The sequence below is a fragment of the Gopherus flavomarginatus genome, chromosome 7 (genome assembly GCF_025201925.1).
Source record: "Gopherus flavomarginatus isolate rGopFla2 chromosome 7, rGopFla2.mat.asm, whole genome shotgun sequence".
NCBI lineage: Eukaryota > Metazoa > Chordata > Testudines > Testudinidae > Gopherus > Gopherus flavomarginatus.
Window position 1 is genome coordinate 92,979,522 of NC_066623.1, and position 18,619 is coordinate 92,998,140.

Genomic DNA, 18,619 nt, shown 5'->3' on the forward strand with positions numbered 1-18,619 from the left:
ACAAACAACTACATACAAAACAAAATCCTAACATGCCTTCTGGAGCCGAAACTTAACTCACAAGACATACCTGTGTTTCCTAAAGGATAGCATACCCCAAATTCCTTTCCCAGCATTTTCAACTAGTATGGCTCAGACCAGTGGTCTCCAACCTTTTTAATCACAAGATCACTTTTTGAATTTAAGTGCAACCCAGGATTTATTCCGCCCCTTTTCCGAAGTCCCGCCCCACTCACTCCATCCCGCCCTCCCTTCATCACTCTCTTTCCCCCACCCTCACTCACTTTCACCAGGCTGGGGCAGGTTTTGGGGTTCTGGAGGGTGCAGGCTCTGGGCTGAGACCAAGGGGTTTGGAGCGTGGGAGGGGGTTCTGAGCTGTGGGCTGGGGCAGAGTGTCAGGGTGCAGTAGGGGGTAGAGGGTGCAAGCTACGGGAGGTGACTCAGGGTTGGGTTGGTGTAGGCTCCTGCTGGGCGGCACTTCCCTCAGGAAGCTCCTGGTTGGCGGTGCAGCCGTGTTAAGGTAGGCTCCCTGCCTGCCCTAGCCCCACACTGCTCCCTGAAGGGGCCGACATGCCCCAGCCTGGCCCCTGGGGATGACGAACGTGGCTCCATGCATGCCCCTCTCTGCAGGCACCACTCCGCAGCTCCCATTGGCCACAGTTCCCCATTTTCAGCCAATGGGAGCTGCAGGGGTGGTGCTTGCAGACAGAAGCAATGCTCAGAGACCCCTCCCCACGGGGACATGCTGCACTGGCCACTTCTGGGAGCCGCGTAGAGCAGGCAGGGAGCCCCGCTACACCACACAGCTGGACTTTTAGCAACCAGAGATTGTGATCAACTGGGAGAGAGTCCAGGATTGACCAGTCGATCGCAATCGACCAGTTGATGACCACTGGCTTAGACCCTCCTTTTGTAAGATCAGCTTTTCTTCCTAGACTGAAGGATGAAATCTAATCTCCTTTCTACTTCTTTTATGCCGTTACAGAATATGGTCCTTTAGCCCAGAAGGTCCCCTCTTCAGAGGCTTATCTTGGGGTTACTGTGTCTTTGTAAATCTCACACCTGCATCTGGCCCAGACAGCAAACACAGCCTGTCTCCAAGTATGTCCATTGTTTTTTATGCTGATTGAATTGGCCCAGAGGCATACAATACACAGTAGACAAGCAGAAAGATAAGTGTTTACTACCCACTTTCTGCCTAGAATCTGTTTATCACCTTCATGATCTGTCTTAACTTACATAATTTTCAATATACACACAACACATTATCTTCACATACATTTCATAATGGCTATGATGACCAGTGTGAAATATACTTTCAGCAAAGATCTTACATAACTCCTTTTGGAGAACCCAGGGGACCTATAATCCTATATACTGTGGTGCCCTCTGTCAGTTGGCACCAAGAGGTTTCTGAGTCACAGTGGAGGAGACATTAAAAAAATTAGTTTATCATCAAAATGAATAAGGAACACTGTACTGACTGGAATAGAGAAGGGGGATGAGGAAAGTGAGGGCTTAGTGGATTCCTGATCACTAGTTCCAAGGTTCCTGACATATTTCACAGAATACAGGGCCTTGTCTTTAAGCAACAGTCTGCTACACAGAAGATACAGACATTACAGGCATCTTTTCTTTGGCGCTTGCTCAACCAACTACTAAATAGTTATTGCAATTGCATCTACACAATCAAATCAAGTGTATTAGTCCAAATATCTTCAACATTTAATACCAGCCAGAAAAACATTGTGCAAGTCCACAAGGGGCAGGTTTGCCAATGGATAAAGCCTGCAAGTATGTGGCCTACATTTTCTAACTGACAATAGCAGCAAAGTGGGGAGTCACAAAGGAGCTACTTCTAGTCATTAGCAGCACATGTGATCACTCCACAGCTGAAGCAATTGAACTTTACCCAAAGATAACATGGAAAGTCAAAACCTGGGGACTGGAGTGTTGGATATCTCATGATATATGCACTGGCTATGTTTGAAGCTTGTCCTTGCCACCTAGTATGTGTCCTGAGGGTGATATTGAATTTCCTCAGGAGAATTGTCCAAATGGGATGCCATGGGCTAAGACACTGTTTCAAGGGATTAAACACATCTTTAAACAAGGGTAAATATGGCATGTCTTGCACCTTAAGGAGTAAATTCTGCAAGGTGACTTGTCGGCTGATGTTAGATAGAACCGGCAGCAAGGACAGGATGAGCAGTCTCATAGTACCTGTTATTACACCTATGGTTTCATTCTGTTGAGTGTCTATTAGTCCTGTGTGAAAAGAGCTGAGCCATATTGGGAGCAATATCCTGCTACAGAATAGCTCAAGCAAACCCAGAATTTTTTTAGTGGGGTATAATGCAGTTATGTTCTCATCATATACTCCCTATATGCCCTGATTTGGCAGGGGAAATCAAAGCTGCAACTATCAGGCCAAGTCTTTCAGACCCCAACATGGACCGTCAAGCTTTCTCAGAGAATCAAATACTGAACAGTCACAGTTCAGCTTAATGTTAACAATGCAGCAGAAATCCGGTATTTTCAAAGCTGTATATCTCAAACGCTTCCAAATATCTAGCTACCGCCTCTCCAATAATGACACTTCAGTTATAATTATGTGCTCATATCAGGATGAACTCATACACCTGCTAAATTATTTGAATTTATTAGTCATTAGTCTACAACATATCATAACCACTGGACAGATAGTAAGTTGAAAAGTTAAGATGGTTATACTGTTACAGGAAGCACTTGTGGAGTCGCTTTCATCTCAAGTTAAAGGATGCCTCTATTTAAAGAGTTCATATAAACTTGACGTATGACACTTTAAAGAGACAAACTATGGGTCCAAAACATTGTCAGGAGGACAAAACCATTACTATATCTATCTTTCTCATTACTAATGAAAAACTACACAAACAGATGAAAGAATCACACTTCTGTATGTGGTTACAGTTACAAAAAGCAACCTGAGCAGACTTTTGAAAATCTAAATTGTTATAACTTAAGTTACATCTAAACCATATTCTTTCAAATATAATAGTTTTCATGCTCCTTTAAGACTATTTGTATTTCAAAAGAAAGCCATTTGAGTTAGTTATTCAAGGACAGAAAGATTCCACCACTGAAGAATTCCAAAAGAAGTTGAGTTTTGTTTTGTTTTTTAAATCCAACTCTACACACACACACACAGGGGTTTTCTGACCTGACCAAGAAAGGAATTTTGGCTCTGTGACAAAGTTCCTCCTCTACCTTAGTGGGTCATGCGCTTATTGGCAGATTTACTCACCTCTGTGATCTTCCCCACAGTCTGGCTCAACTCCTCCTGTGTCTGAACAGGAGTTGGGAGGTTTGGGGGGAACCCGAGCCTACCCTCTACTCCGGGTTCCAACCCAGGGCCCTGTGGATTGCAACTGTCTATAGTGCCTCCTGTAACAGCTGCATGACAGCTACAACTCCCTGCACTACTTCCCCAAGGCCTCCTCCAAATACCTTCTTTATCCTCACCACAGGATCTTCCTCCTGGTGTCTGATAACGCTTGTACTCCTTAATCCTCCAGCAGCACACCCTCTCACTCTCAGGCCACGTCCAGACTAGGAATTAAAATCGATTTTAGATACGCAACTTCAGCTACGGGAATAACGTAGCTGAAGTCGAATTTCTAAAATCGAGGTACTCACCAGTCTGGACGGCGCGGCATCGATGTCCGCGGCTCTCCGCGTCGATTCCGGAACTCCGTTCGGATTGATGGAGTTCCGGAATCGATGTAAGCGCGCTCGGGGATCGATACACCGCGTCCAGACTAGACGCGATATATCGATCCCCGAGCAATCGATTTTAACCCGCCGATGCCGCGGGATAGTCTGGACAAGGGCTCAGCTCCTTGTGCCTCTTGCTCCCAGCTCCTCACATGCACTTCCTCTCCTCTGGCTCCTCCTCGCCTGACTGGAGTGAGCTCCTTTTTAAACCCAGGTGCCCTGATTAGCCTGCCTTGATTGGCTGCAGGTGATCTAATCAACCTGTGTCTTAATTGGTTCTAGCAGGTTCCTGATTACTTTAGTGCAGCCCCTGCTCTGGTCATTCAGGGAACAGAAAACTACTCACCCAGTGACCAGTATATTTGCTCTCTACCAGACTCCTGTACCCCACTGGCCTGAGTCTTGTCACAGCTCTTAAATATTTTTTAAAAGAAAGAGAATAATCAATAAAAATAGGGCTTTTGTATGAAAGTGTTTTCTCAACCTGAACTACAGGATCACTCTGCTTTGCAATAATATGGAACACACTCTTGAGCTATTGAAGGACAGTTACTTTCTCCAGAATGTAACAAATTTTAGATATAAACTGCTGAGCAACATTGCATCAGACCCACAGAGTACTTACCAAAACTAAAGCCAGCTCCAGATTTAATGTGATGTGACGCTTCAGCAGCTTGGCTAGATTGTGACCTCCAGCTACACTGAGCAATGCTTCGAAGAACCTGTTTAAAATAAAGGAATATGAAATTTAACATGCTCACAATGCAAAGCTTCTTGGAGCCTTAAGAACTACTGAATTGGTTTATAACACATTAAAATTTAAATACAGACATACATTCATCTTTCTAAGCAAATACTGCATCCAGTGTTGCAAAATAATTACAAGTGTTTTTAAAAGTTTTGGCTATTTTAGGTCCTGATCCTGCAAAGTGTAGCACGTGGGCAGACTGCTTGTCTGCATGGAAACCAAGACTTCAGTGGAGCTGCGTGTGGGTTCAGCAGTCCAACTATGCACTACATGTTGCAGTACTGGGGCCTTGAAAAGGGGGTGGTGGGAGTGCTATATAAGTATTTTTTTCTCCTGTTTTAAATTAAGCTTTTACATGTATTTACAACCTTAATGCCAGTTTAATAACATTCTGCCTAGAAATCAGCATTTGCCAGAATATATTGTTTGGAAAATCTCAATCTGAGAAATTCATGAAGCATGCATTATTTTCTGTTTGCTTTTTTTGTAAGGAACTACTGCCCCAGATGGCTAGTGATCTATGGTCACTTTGCTCCAGAAATTCATGACTCAGCAGTAAATATGGAGTTTATTTTCCTCTCTAAAGTTGATCATTGACTTTTCCCCTTTCATTTTACTTTTGTGCTTCTTGCGTTCTTTGCTTCTTAAGTGGTGGCAGGTATATTTGTTTATTATATCTTAAGGCATGCTGTGAAGAGAAGTACAGTGCTTAACCAACACAAGATTCCACTATGCAATTTCTGCTTAAGACTGATGAGACAGCGCCAACATTGCCCCAAAGAAAAAAAAAATTACGCAGATTTTTCAGGGGGTTTCTTTTTTTGGAGGGAACCAGGGGTGAAGAGGGGAGAGCAGCAGTTAACTGGATCAGATGAAGCATGCACAGTGTAAATCAATTTGGTAAGTCCAGCAAAGTAAGTATGAGCTGGTCCTCAAACTGGTAATTTAGTGTTCAGACTTTGTGTAAAAGTCAACTGCATGAGACTTTTAAGAGCACACTTTGCAAACAGTATTAAACCCACTGAACATTCCCTTGAGAATACAGTTACATATGTGTCATGAGCATACAGCTAAGGGTAGCATAAAATCCCTCCTTTACCAGTACAGGGTTAAGAAGCTCAAATAATCTGGTGTTCACCTGACCAAACGGACCAATAAAGGCAGAAGATATTTTCAAATCTGTGGGGGAAGGTTTCTGCTTGGTGCTGTTCTCTCTGAGGCTACATCCAGACTACCCGCCGTATCGGCGGGTTAAAATCGATTGCTCGGGGATCGATATATCGCGTCTCATCTAGACGCGATATATCGATCCCCGAGCGCGCTTATATCGATTCCGGAACTCCATCAACCCCAACGGAGTTGCGGAATCGACAGGGAGAGCCGCGAACATCGATCCCGCGCGGTGAGGACGGGTGAGTAATCCGATCTTAGATATTCGACTTCAGCTACGTTATTCACGTAGTTGAAGTTGCGTATCTAAGATCGATTTCCCCCCGTAGTGTGGACCAGCCCTGAGACAAAGAGAGACCAAGCAAGTAATCCAGCTCTTACAGAAATGATACTATTTCTGTAATATTAGATGTCAGTAATAGCAAGGAAATGCGTTAGAATATCTTTTGTTTTAGCTTGTGAATTTTCCCTATGCTAAGAGGGAGGTTTATTCCATTTTTGTTTTTGTTTTTTTAATTTTAAAGTTTTGCCTATAGGGGAATCCTCTGTCTTTTAAAGCTTATTACCCTGTAAAATTGTGTTCCATCCTGATTTTACAGAGATGCTTCTTTTATTTTTTTCCTTTATAATAAAGTTCTGTTTTTAAGAATCTGATTTTTTTTTTAGTGTCCTAGAAACCCAAGGGTCTGATCTGTGCTCACTTTGGTTACTTATTTAGTTGGTATATTATTCTCAAGTCTCCCCAGAAGAGGGGGTGAAGGGGCTTGGGGGGATATTTTGGGGAAACAGGAACTCCAAGTGGTCCATTTCCTGAATCTTTGTCTAACTCACTTGGTGGTGGCAGCAATGCCATCCCAGGGCAAGGAATTTGTGCCTTGGGAAACTTTTTAACCTAAGCTGGTGGAATATAAGATTAGGAGGTCTTTCATGCGGGTCCCCACATCTGTACCTCAGAGTGGGGAGGGAACCCTGACAATATGGAACAACAAATTTGACCAAATGTAAGTTACTTTCAGCACAGCATTTCACCTTCCGAAGAGGTCTCTCCCTTCACTGATTTCTAAGATAAGCTGAACATAAGATATCATAGTGTTTCAATAAATGACATAGTAATAACAAGTCATCTTTAAAGACTATATAATACCATAATTAGACACTTTCTTAGTAGCAAAGATTTTGTTTTGGCTAAAAGGTCTATCATTCTCTTGATAAGTATAGAAGATAACACATGATCTGATAGATGCCTGAAAACAGCATAACAGGCACATAGTATGCAGCATTAAAATGTTTGATTCATCAAACTAATGCAGAAAACACTACAATAAAGTCATTGGATACTATGGCAAACAATTGTCAAATCTCAGAAAGGAAGAAAGCAGATTGCTCGTTTGATGGAAGAAGAAACATGGTGGGACACAAAACTAGATTAACAATCAGACTGAAGATACAAAATGAAGTTCCACTGGATCAAATTTTCTATAAAATCTGCCTCCCAAAACCTACAAGTTAAAATAAAAGTGGTAGCTAGAGAGCAATTAAGAGTTATACACAAGGAAAAATTCTTTTCTGAAGTTTTTTTTAAACTAGATGGACAGTTTTGAAGGTAAGTAGATACAGAAAGACAACTTCAGATGGCAAGAGAAAAAAAGCAAACTATAGTATACTTGAATGTTGCATAATCATCTTGAATTGGTAAGTAAGCAAGTTATTAATAGTTCCCTAATTCATTCCTCTGTAAGAAATTATTTGATTACATACGTTATAAGTCCTCACTCTAAGTAGGAAGTTATGAATTATTGGAGACTTTATCTTTTGGATAGTGTATTCAGTTAAAATGTGAGTTTATTACTTCACAAACAATCATGGAAAATTTTATTGAAAAACAATACTCTCTTATATTTCTGTCTGTGTGCCAAATGACTGCTATATTATTGATATAACATATAGAACCATGCAAAATTGTCGAAAAATGTCTAAGTGACAGATCTGAAACACGTTAGGGACTTGGATCCTTCAACTTTTCTTGATTTCAATGTCACTGACTAAGATAGTAAACTTCATTATATCAGGACAGCTGTTTTTGGAAAGGCTGTTTCTAATTTTCATCTTGCCAAGAGTTTGTAACCATTTTTTTGGATGAAGTCCTTGCGGCAGTCACTTATGCCTTGGGGGATCTAATGGCTTTGTTTAGGCTAGAAAAGGGATTAACTTCAAGTTGGTCTTAGATATTACCTAGGCAATAAGTCAACCTGCTAAAATCATGCTAAACACACTACCCTGCAGCGACACAAGGAAAAGCAGTTAACTTTAGTTTAGATTTACCAAAACTATCTTAGCTAAGCCCACCCTATACTCACCCCTTTTCCTAATCAAGACAAAGCTGAGTAGTGGAGTACTACAATGAATTTTATATAGAGGTATACCTTACGTCAACCCAGGGTATGTCTACACAACAATGTAAGCCCAGGCTCAGACTTCAGGTTGCTTCCAATCCCCTATTCCACCTACATACAAATCTCTCAGATGTAGACTCAGACCAAAACTTCTGGGACCAGGGAGGCGAGGGAAGAAGAGCAAACGATGGGCATGAGACCCACCAGTGGCCTTAGTGCAGTCAGGAAACCCCATTCTCTCCAAGCCAGCAATTAGTTCAGGAATATTTTGATGCCTACCACCTTACAGTAAACCAGGTGCCTCATTAACCTCCACCACTTTACTCATAGTCGATTTTCCAACATCAAACTGGTTGGCAACAGACCTGAGGCAGTATGGGGCAGCCAGATTCCAGACAGTTATAGCAACGTGCTATGGCAAGAGCTCCCTCATGCAGATGTCTTTACACCAGAGGGTCAGGGCAAGCTGCTCAAAAAGCTCCAGAAATGTAGCTTTCTTCATCTGAAAGTTCTGAACCCATTGCTGGTCATCCCAGATCTGCATGATGATGTGATCCCACCAGTCTGTGCTTGTGGCCCTACACCAGAAGCATGGTCTATGTAGGGAGCATAAGCAGCTATGCTTAGTGTACTGAGCAGTAACAGCTAATGCAAGTCTGCCATCCCAGCATACTCTTCCTCTTCTGCCTCCTTCTGCTCCATCATAAAATCTGTCACATGTCTTTGGTGGGTCAGAAAATGCCACCAAAATGTCCACCAGCACCTCTTAGATGCTCCACCCTCTTCCTAACAAAAAGAGTGAAAGCGCATGTAAGCAAAGTACTTGAAAAGTGGTCTCCTTCATGTTGCGAGGCAAGATATATTCATGGGCTGTTCAAATTTCCTGTAATGTGCAGGGTGGGCTGTAAAGTTTTCCCACAATGCACCACACACAAAGGGTTAGAGTGGCCACATTTTGGGAGGGCACTAGAGAGTCTGAAATATCATTGGTTTGACTCAGGTCTTTGAGTTGCAGAGTGGATGCTGGAGTCCAAGGTTTGAGCCCTGGCTAGAAAATTGTTAATGTGAGGTTAAGAATGACTATAGATGCTCAAGCCCCAGGTTCTCTATACAGGTCAGCTGACTCAAGTCCCACTAATCCTGGGTTTACATCGCAGCATAGACATACCCCTAGAAGCTGAAGCAGAATTGGCAGGTACCTTATTATGGGGCACCACGTGCTGCAAGTACAGGACATCAGCTTTCCATGATCCGCATTTGTTGCCTGTTAGCTTTGAGGTGAACTTTAAGATGTTAGGTTTGATCTGTAAAACACTAAATGGCATGGGACTTTTCTTCCTGCATGACACTGCCACAGCCACAGCCAGCAGAGGTGGTCAAGTTGGTATAAAAGAGAGTTGCGGCCAAGAGGGGAACTCATCTACAGAACTTGTTTACCTTGCTAACCCAGAATACCTACATTTCTTGATCACTGTAGTCAACTGCAAGAACCATCTATTTACCTAGCATTTCAGAGTGGCAGGGCTATAATAAAGTCTGGTATTTGTGGTTAACAGGGTATTTTGACTCATTTTTGGAGTAACTATTTTCTGGCTTGAGGGTGGTAGGTAGCCGCTAGTTCAAATACAATTTATTTTCTTGTACAGAACTGTATTTTTTACTTTCTACAGAAAGTGATTAGGACCTAGCATAAATTATTTTACAGCACTATGACTCAAATTAAAATATATAATTAGAGATGTATATTTAAGGAGATACCTCCTTGTCAGATATTTTCAAAAATAGAAAGCTTTGTTCTCTTATCAGTGATCACTTCTGTTCAGTCTGAAGCAGAAGTTATGCTTATTCATTATTTTTTCCTCCATGAATTTAGTCTCTTGGACTCCTGTTGGTGTGGGAAATGCTAGAGAAGAGCCCCCAGGCTGTGTAACACATGCTGGTAAACACTGAGCAAAAAGACAGAGAAACAGCATTTTAGAAGTTTAACACCTGAACTGTTCAAGCATTAACCTGTCTCAGAACACTGAAACACAGAACAGGGAAAGGACGCCAGAGGTCTGTATTTCTTTACTCTCCAGTGCACCTGCTCCATGGGGCTTAGCTTTAGAAAACATTGTCATTTCTAAAAGCCACACTCCAGAGAAGAGCAAGAGGCCAGTTGACTGAAACCTTCTTGCAGAACTGATTAGAGCCGGGAGAAGAATGACTTGGTCAAACAGCAGTGTACATTCTATCAGGATGGCACACAAATACACACACACAGCCTAAGCCTCAGCTCTGTCCTGTCTCCCTACGCTCAGTGACTAATGATTCAATGAACTCCAGCATCTTCCACATTCCTCTCCACAGTTTTCCCCCTATATAACCAGGACCTCAGCATCTCCTTTGCCTTGCCTTCCATCCCCCAACATGAGCCTTCCCTTGCCTGAACCTGACCGTTTATTCAGCCCTGGTGGCTCTCCTACTTCAAGGTGTGGCCTCCCACCCCTCCCTGCCCCTGGTGTCACTCCAGCCCCCACCTCGGCCCCAGAATCTTTTCCTCCCCCCTCCATTTCCTTCGATCCTAGGCTCTCATCACCGCCATCTGTACCCCCATGTGAGCCACAACACACATCTGCAGGGGCGGAGCTTCCACTTCAGGCTCTGACCCTGGCACCTTCCCTCAGAACCGCTCACAGTGTGCGCATGCCTGAGCCTCAGGCGCTCCCCAGTGACCCCCATTTCCTGAGCCGCAATATATCTCCCCTCAACGACCCCTTCTCCCGCGGCAGGGGAGACCCGCGTCCCCCCCAGGGCCACCCGCCTCTTGTCCTGCGGCCGGGGTGACCCACGTCCCCGCCTTGCTTCTCCCGCGGCCGGAATCACCCACGTCCCCCCCCTTCTCCTGCGGCCGGAGTCACCCGTGTCCCCCCCTTCTCCCGCGGCCGGGGTGACACATGTCCCTGCCGGGACCGTCCCGCTGCCGGGGCCCGCACTGCCCCAGTCCCACCTCCCCACCGCCAGGCCTGTTTCTCCTTCCCCACCAGGCGAATTCCTCCTCCTCACCCGGGTAACCCTCAGCGCGGACATCTTGAGGGGCTCTGCCGAGCACTAGCCGACCCCGCCGGCAGCAGGCGAGTAGCAGTGCCCGCTGGGCCCCGCCTCCCGACGCACACCGAGGGCGCCAGCCAGCTTCTGGGCGGGGCTGAGAGAATGGGCCAGTTGAACAGCTCGGGGGCGGGTCCGGGTCAGGGTCCGGGCTCGGAGCTCTGCGTTCAGCCTGCACCCGAGAGCCTGGGGGCCCGCCAGGGAGGTCTCACCCTGGGGCCTGGGCGCGGAGAGAGGCAGTGTCCCGAGAGCGGTGCTGGGCACAGGGGGGAGGAGGAGCCTGGGGTGACAGGGTCAGGCTTGGGTGGGCAGGGGTTTGATTCGGGAGGGGCTTACGTTTTCGGGGGAGGGGGGGTCTGAGCGCCGCCCACCCCCCCCGCATGTTAGCTCTGCCTGTGTTGAGTGAGGAGCTTAGAACAGGAACGCTTCGGAGCATGCACTCACTGCATGACTGCTTGGGATGCGAAGCTGCGAAGGGTTACGCTCAACACACACGCCTCAGACTCTCCTGAACTGGAGAGTGGAGAAGGGAACACCTGACTGGAGCAGTTCACACATCTCACAGCCGTTGGTTCAGGCTGTATTCATCTCCATTGAGTATTCTCTTTCAGAGATGAAGCTCAGCCCTGTTGTTGAACTGATCCTTGCTGCTGTCAAGTTGCCCTGTGTATGGCTTCATAAGCCATGGCATTAAGGGGTAGGTCAGGTGATGTCTCCCAGGATCACAAAGTGCATTTTGACTTCCCCTATGGTGATCTTCTGGTTGGGGAAGAAAGTCCCTGCTTGCAGTTTCCTGAACAGGGGTTCTGAAAGATGTGTGCATCATGCACCTTTCCAGACCAGCCTGCGTTAATGCCAGTGAAATGTCCACTGTGATCCACATGCGCCTGGAAATACCTCTTGCGATTAATGTACTTGGTGGTCAGGTGGTCTCGTGCCAGCATTGAAATATGCGTGCCATCTCTTGCCCCTCCACAGTTAGGGAATGCCCTTTGTGCAAAGCCATCTACAATGTCACGTTGCCCAGAGTCATGGTCTTTTGGAACAGGGTGCGATTAATGGCCCTGCAGACCTCCGTCAACACAAGTCCAATGGTAGACTTTCCCACTCCAAACTGGTGAGCGACCAATCTATAGCAGTCTGGAATAGCCAGTTTCCACAGTGCAATCGCCACACACTTCTCCAACGGCAAGGCAGCTGTCATTCTCGTGTCTTTGCACTGCAGGGCCTGGGCGAGCTCATCACACAGACCCATGAATGTGACTTTCCTTATCCAAAAGTTCTGCAGCCACTGCTCATCATCCCAGACGTGCATGAGGATGTGATCCCACCACTCTGTGCTTGTTTCCTGAGCCCAAAAGCAGTGTTTCACTGTGGTCAGCACCTCCGTGAATGCCACAAGCAATCTTGTGTCATAGCTACTACACATGACGAGATCAATGTTACACTCCTCTTGCCTTTGTAGTTTAAGGAATAACTCCACTGCCACTCGTGACGTGTTGGTCAGAGCGAGCAGCATACTGGTCAATAATTGGGGATCCATTTCTGCAGCCCAAAGAGGCAGGGTGCACAGTACACAAAATGTTGAAAGATGGCGCCAAATGCAGATGGAAGCACAGGGATTGCTGGCATGCAAAGCAATGCATCAAGGGGCATTGGGCCAGGACCTAGCATGCCTTGTGACCCCCTCTGCCTTCCCAGAACTCTTAGCAACAGAAGAGGTACTCTGTGGGATAGCTGCCCAGAGTGCAGCACTCCAAATACCGCTGCAAGTAACTTCCGGTGCTGTAACTGTGCCAGTGTAGACATGCCCTAAGTGACATAAATTACACTGACAGATGCGTCGGTGTTGACAGTGCTGTGTCGGCAGGAGATGCTCTTCTGCCAACATAGCAACCACTGCTGGTTGGGGGTGGTTAATTATGTAGCCAGCATAGAGCAACTGTAAGGGAGATCTTACAGTGGTGCAGCTGATCCATACAGCTGTGCTGCTTTAACATCTCTAGTCTAGACTGAGCAAGTACAGAATGACTTTTGAGTGTGCTTTGGCTATTTAAAAACCTGCTGGTGCTGCCTCTGTGGGAAGCTGCATCTGGCTGATGACAATATTCCTATGCTTATAGCCGCAGGAAGGGAAGGGTGAAAGCTTTGTTCGGGGCTGGCCCACAGAGGCTTAGTGCCTGGAGGCTGAGTTTGAACAGCCAGAGACCAAGGCTATTAGGGGGCCCTTGAGGCAGCAATTTGAAGCTGAAAGCCACTAATATTTGTTGCTATGCTCAGGAATGCAGTGCTTGTAATGCTAGGAGATGATTGGTGCAGATGATACAATATTTGGGTTTAACATAATTGTATGTTGCTTTGCAGGGCTCTTTTTGCTTTCAATTAATAGAATAAAGATGGCTTTCAAACCAACACAGTTTATTAAAAAACAACTGGAGGAGAGTCAAACAAAAAATACCCACATCAGCAGTGAGGGGGATGGGGGAAGGGACGGTCCCAGGAGGAGGTGGGGTCAGGGCCGTCCTTAGGATTTATGGGGCCCTAGGCAGTATTATTAAACTGGTGCCCCTGTGCCGGATGGCAGCCCAAGCTCACAGCCTAGTGGGGGAGGGGGAGGAGGGACTTGACAGCAAAGGATAATGAGTTGCCCGGCCTGCCTCATGGTGGCGGAGAGTCACAGTTCCCTGCAGAGACTTCCATGCCCTCTCCCTCATGCAGAATGGACATGAAGAAAGTACCTAATTAAAAGCACTAAAATTTGGGAATAAAAAATGTCAGTCACAGGTTTTTTGATGTGCCCTGAAGTTTGTCAGAGATTTATTTGCAAAAACTTCATAGTAAGGGTGAGTCAGCTGTCCTGCTGATACAACATTACATATAATGGAATACATGATGCAGCTCTTCTCTGTTTTACATTTTCTTATTCAGTATTTGTAAGTTGAATTTATATTTTAAATGTACTCAAATCTTAAGCCAGCATTCCAGATTATTACATATTTAACTCACTGAAACAAAGACATTCTTTTAAATTAATCAGAGAGGTTTAGTGTGTTCATAACAATGTTCATTGCTTTTAGAAAAAGGGAACAGTAATTTACTTTGTGTGATCTCCATAACAAGAGAGACACGGTTATGAAATTTCACCAACTTTAAAAAAATATGTTTCCAAAGATTTTAGGTATAACAAGGATTTTATCTTACTAAGGTGCTGATTTTGCTGGAGGGTTCTTTTAAAACTAGTTCGTCAGATAGTCAGAAGTAAAGAAATGGAAACTCTTTGTCCAGCTATCTAGAAGGGAAGGACTGTTGTCCCTTTAAGGGCTCTCTTCAGTGGGGAGTGGGGGGAGAGGTGGTGAAGGGATGGACAGAAAGGACAGGAAGACTTGGAAGCACTTTTTTTTTAACTATAGTAATTAAAATGTGTATTTTAGATAAGGGAGGTCTTTTGAAGGATTTATTTAAAAAACTGTATATCTGAAGATCCACGCATTTAAGGCTAAAGATGATTGTGCATCTAAAACTCTATGCAAGCATTTTTTAGAAATGTGATTTTACAGTCTTCACCAGCTCACTAATGAAATATTTTTAAAGCAAATTTTAAACTAAGGTCCTGTAGACTGACATGTTCTGTGTAAATATTACATTAATGCACAACTGTTTTTGTCAGAAAAGACAGAAACTGACAGTATAAAAATTTATTTGGGCATAAGCTTTCATGGACATCGGATGAAATGGGTTCTAGTCCACAAAAGCTTATGCCCAAATAATTTGTTAGTCTTTGAGGTGACACAAGGACTCGTCCTTGTTTTTGCTGATACAGACTAACAGGACTACCACTCTGAAACCTGTCAGTATATACCTTGGGGTTGGCAAATGCCTGTTAAATGGCTTTATTACCCCTTGAATGTCTCTTTAACAGTTTCAATGTTGTGCTAATAGGTCTGGCAGGCTGGAGGTTTTTTCACTAGATTCCCTCCCAGGGAAGACTCACTAGGCTAGAGCAGCCATCTGTGGGAGCCTGCAGGAAGAGTCAGAACAGGGATAGGAAAACAAGAGGGTGGACACTAAGACCCAGTGGTGCCCCAAATTTTCAGGTGCCCTACGCAGCTGCCTATGTTGCCTATGCCTAAGGACGGCCCTGGGTGGGGTCCCGGGATGGCTAAAGATTTGTGTCTATCCAGGGATTATATCCAACCTTCTCCTTTGGAGTACAATGCAGGAGGTACTGTACTTCAGCAGGGCCAAACTGCAGAGGGCTGAGTGTTGAGTGCAGTGAGTGGTGACAGTCCACAACCAAGAGCCAGTGGGCCTGGGGGGTGGGGGAGGAGTGGAATGCTGCAGGATAGACTGGAACCAGGAGGTTGATAAGAGTGTGTTGGCAGAGTCTGGGGGAAAGAGTTTTGTGATAGCAGCTGCAGGGGAGGATGAGTGAGGAAATGCTCGGTTTGCAGAGCTAGTATCACCTGGAGCATGTCAGCTTGGCACTCCATAACCTTTAAGAGCCACTCCATGGCTTTATTTTGGCATGCCACATTCTCCTTTTGGTCCCTCTTCTCGCTGTCCTGCCACTCCTTCAGTTCCTGTTTCGCGGTGGCAGAGTGCATCATAACATCACGCAGAAAGTCCTCCCTAGTTCTTCTTGGCCGCTTTCTAATTCTGCGCAGCCATTCAGCCCTCGATAACAAAGAGGGAGGCTGTACTCCCAAGGTCATCTCTGTAAAGTTTGAACACAACATTTTACAGAAGCAGTATTGTTTGCAACACACATAACACTGATTCAGTGATTTAAAACACAGCCGGTACTCACTAACTGGCTGACCCCAGGCAAACACATGAGCCACAGGACTCCCAAAATGGTGAGTAGCCCTAGGGGCAGGGTAAATCACTGTTCCCAGACCCTGCTGTACACTGGGCACGTGGCTCTTAGGGAGAGCCAGCACTGTAGCGAGGGTCTGATAATCATTCCTCTCCCCACACTTTCCACAGAAGGCGATCATTATGGAAGATATATCGCTGCTGAGGGTGAGCAGGGAATCAAGGGAGGGTCTTCTCCAAGACTGTGGCTTCCACCCTGGCCCTATGCGGCTCGCCTGTGTGCAGCAATGGTTCCCACCCCCCGTGATGGCACAGTGATATAGGAAAGTTACTTTAAGTGGGGCAAGAAACAAAGCAGCTTTGCCGAAGAACCTGCAGCAGCGGAGGTTGCACAGTATCTTCATGAGAGTTTCCTGGAAATCTGAGGAAGATTCCCGCGAAGTGAGGGAGTCAATCAACAGCCTGTTCCGCCACTCAGACTAGGCATGCGGTGGGAGACAAGCCTGCTTTCTGCAACCCTTCTGCACCCAACAACTTGCTTCAGCAACTCCCAAAATCAAATCCACTTACCAGGGGCCTCCTCTCTTGGTTGTGCTTTGCCAAGATCCAATAGCTGTGACTGGCTAGGCTCCTCCAGGGTAGAAAATTGCTCCTGGCTGCATGCATCTCTCACCTCCGAGTCATCCTCTTCCTCTGGGTTCCCCTCCACATCCTCATCCAAGATTTCCTCCTCCTGGCTCAGTCCACTCTCCACTGGCACGCAATCCACCAAAGTATCCACAGTGGTCTTCGCAGTGGAGGTGGGGTCGCTGCCGAGTATCACGTCCAGCTTTTTGTAGAACCAGCAACTCATGGGCACAGCTCGGGAGTGGCGGTTTGCCTCCCATGCCTTGTGGTAGGCATTCTGCAGCTCCTTCACTTTGACTCTGCACTGCAGTGAGTCCCAATCATGGCCCCTTTCTGTTGTAACCCTTCTGCCCCTCTAAGTTGGCAGCAACAAGGGCCGGGTTCAGTATCCAGAGGTTCCGTTTCAATAACCCAATGCCAAACCAGCTCGAGCCCCCACCCAGTGACCTGGGAAAATCTTACACACACCCCTAGGCGCCTCAAAGAGGCAATGCTTCCCCTCTCGCAAGCACAGAGTCTCGGTGTAGCAGAAAAGATTTAATACATGAGATAAACAACAAACACTAAATTGGGAAAAACACCTCTACTAGAGTTCATAGACCAAACCGTGAGCAAAGACCCACCCCAGGAAATTGGGCTGTGTCCTCTTTCCTGGGCTCTTGAGTCCAGCAACCCCCAAATCACCCACAGTCCCAAAAGTCTCTGTCCTGGGTCAGTGCAGCCCAAAGTTCGAGAGTCTATCTGCAGGTCTCCCCCCCCAGCCTGGTAGAAAGGGGCACCTTACGTGATCCGGGGCCAACTGCCCTGCCTCTCCGTGGATTCTGCTCCCGCCTTCTCCACGAACTGCTCCGCTTTACCAGCCGCTCCACTCTGCTGCTCCAGCCGTTCTCAGAAACTGCTCCGCTCCGCCAGCTGCTCTGCTCCACCAGCTGTCCTGTGAGCTGCTCCAGTTGTCCCTGCAAACTGCTCAGCTCTGCGGGCCGCTCACAGCTACTCCGCTCTGCCAGTCGCTCCGCTGCCACCAGCTGTCTCGTGATCCGCTCCGCTCCGCCAGCAGCTCTGTTCCACAGTATAGCTTTGGGCTCCCCACTAGTTAGCACAGTACTCAGTGCTCTCAGCTCAGTGATTTTAGCTCTTTAGTGATTTTCAGCTCTTAGTGATTCCAGCTCATAGTAGGGGAGCCCCAGTGCTAGTGCACCATTAGCCCAAAGTGATTTCAGCTCAGTAACCTGTAATTAAATTCTTAAGGGAATAAAAAAACAACTCTGACATTCCACAGTGGAGAGAGAAGGGGGTGCAACTGGTGCTTCTGGCTCCACAAGGAGACTGCACCACCAGGCACAAATACCTGTCCCCAGCCTCTCTCAGTTCTCTGGGTTTTGGAACCCATGTCCCATGTCTAGCCAGTACCACCCAACTGAGGGTGAGCAATTTGTCACCAAGCAGTCCCACAGCTTGGCAGTCTGGGATAGGGTGGGCGTGCCTATGCAAATACACTCTCTCACATTCTTTCCACCAGATGTCAGGGTAGAGCTTATCCTGACTCTGCTTACACTGTCATGCATCGTGAAATCTGTCTGTAGATATCATGATTCCTACAGCTGAAACGCAGCTTTCTCTCTCCAAATGCTGATGAGGTCCAGCAGCTCAGCATTGCTTCAAGTGGGGGATTGCCTGGGGCGTGGAGCAGGCATAGCCACTTCAAAAAATGCTCTGAAACCACTGCATGCAGCACTGAGCAAACAGGAAGGGGACTTTCAAAATTCCGAAGGAATTTACGGGGTGGGGATGACGGTTGGTCACCTGAGGGCAGGGCAGTAGAGTTCAAACTGGTGACCAGAGAGGTGAGAACAGGCATTGTGGGATACCTCCCGGAGGCCAGTCGTAGCACTGTAGTTGACCACGGTGTCTACACTGGCACCACAGCGCTGTAACCCTTGCACAGAAAGCTGTATGCTTCTTGTTGGGGTGTTTTTTTTAAAGCACTGCAACTGCGCAGTTTCTGAGTACGCAGTGGCTTGGC

The 18,619-nt window shown here is 46.3% G+C and overlaps 1 protein-coding gene across 5 annotated transcripts in view; it reads right to left on the reverse strand.

The window, feature by feature from the left end:
- The window catches only part of ACADM (acyl-CoA dehydrogenase medium chain), an 82,529-nt gene that overhangs the window by 39,683 nt on the left and 24,227 nt on the right, over window positions 1–18,619 (reverse strand). For 3 of the 5 annotated variants that reach the window (XM_050961051.1, XM_050961050.1, XM_050961049.1), the window contains exon 2: window positions 4,382–4,478. In XM_050961051.1, coding sequence (XP_050817008.1) covers window positions 4,382–4,478 — 97 coding nt within the window. Of the gene's footprint in view, window positions 1–4,381; window positions 4,479–11,112; window positions 11,236–18,619 lie in introns of those variants that run through there. The other 2 variants (XM_050961053.1, XM_050961052.1) reach the window with 1 other exon arrangement.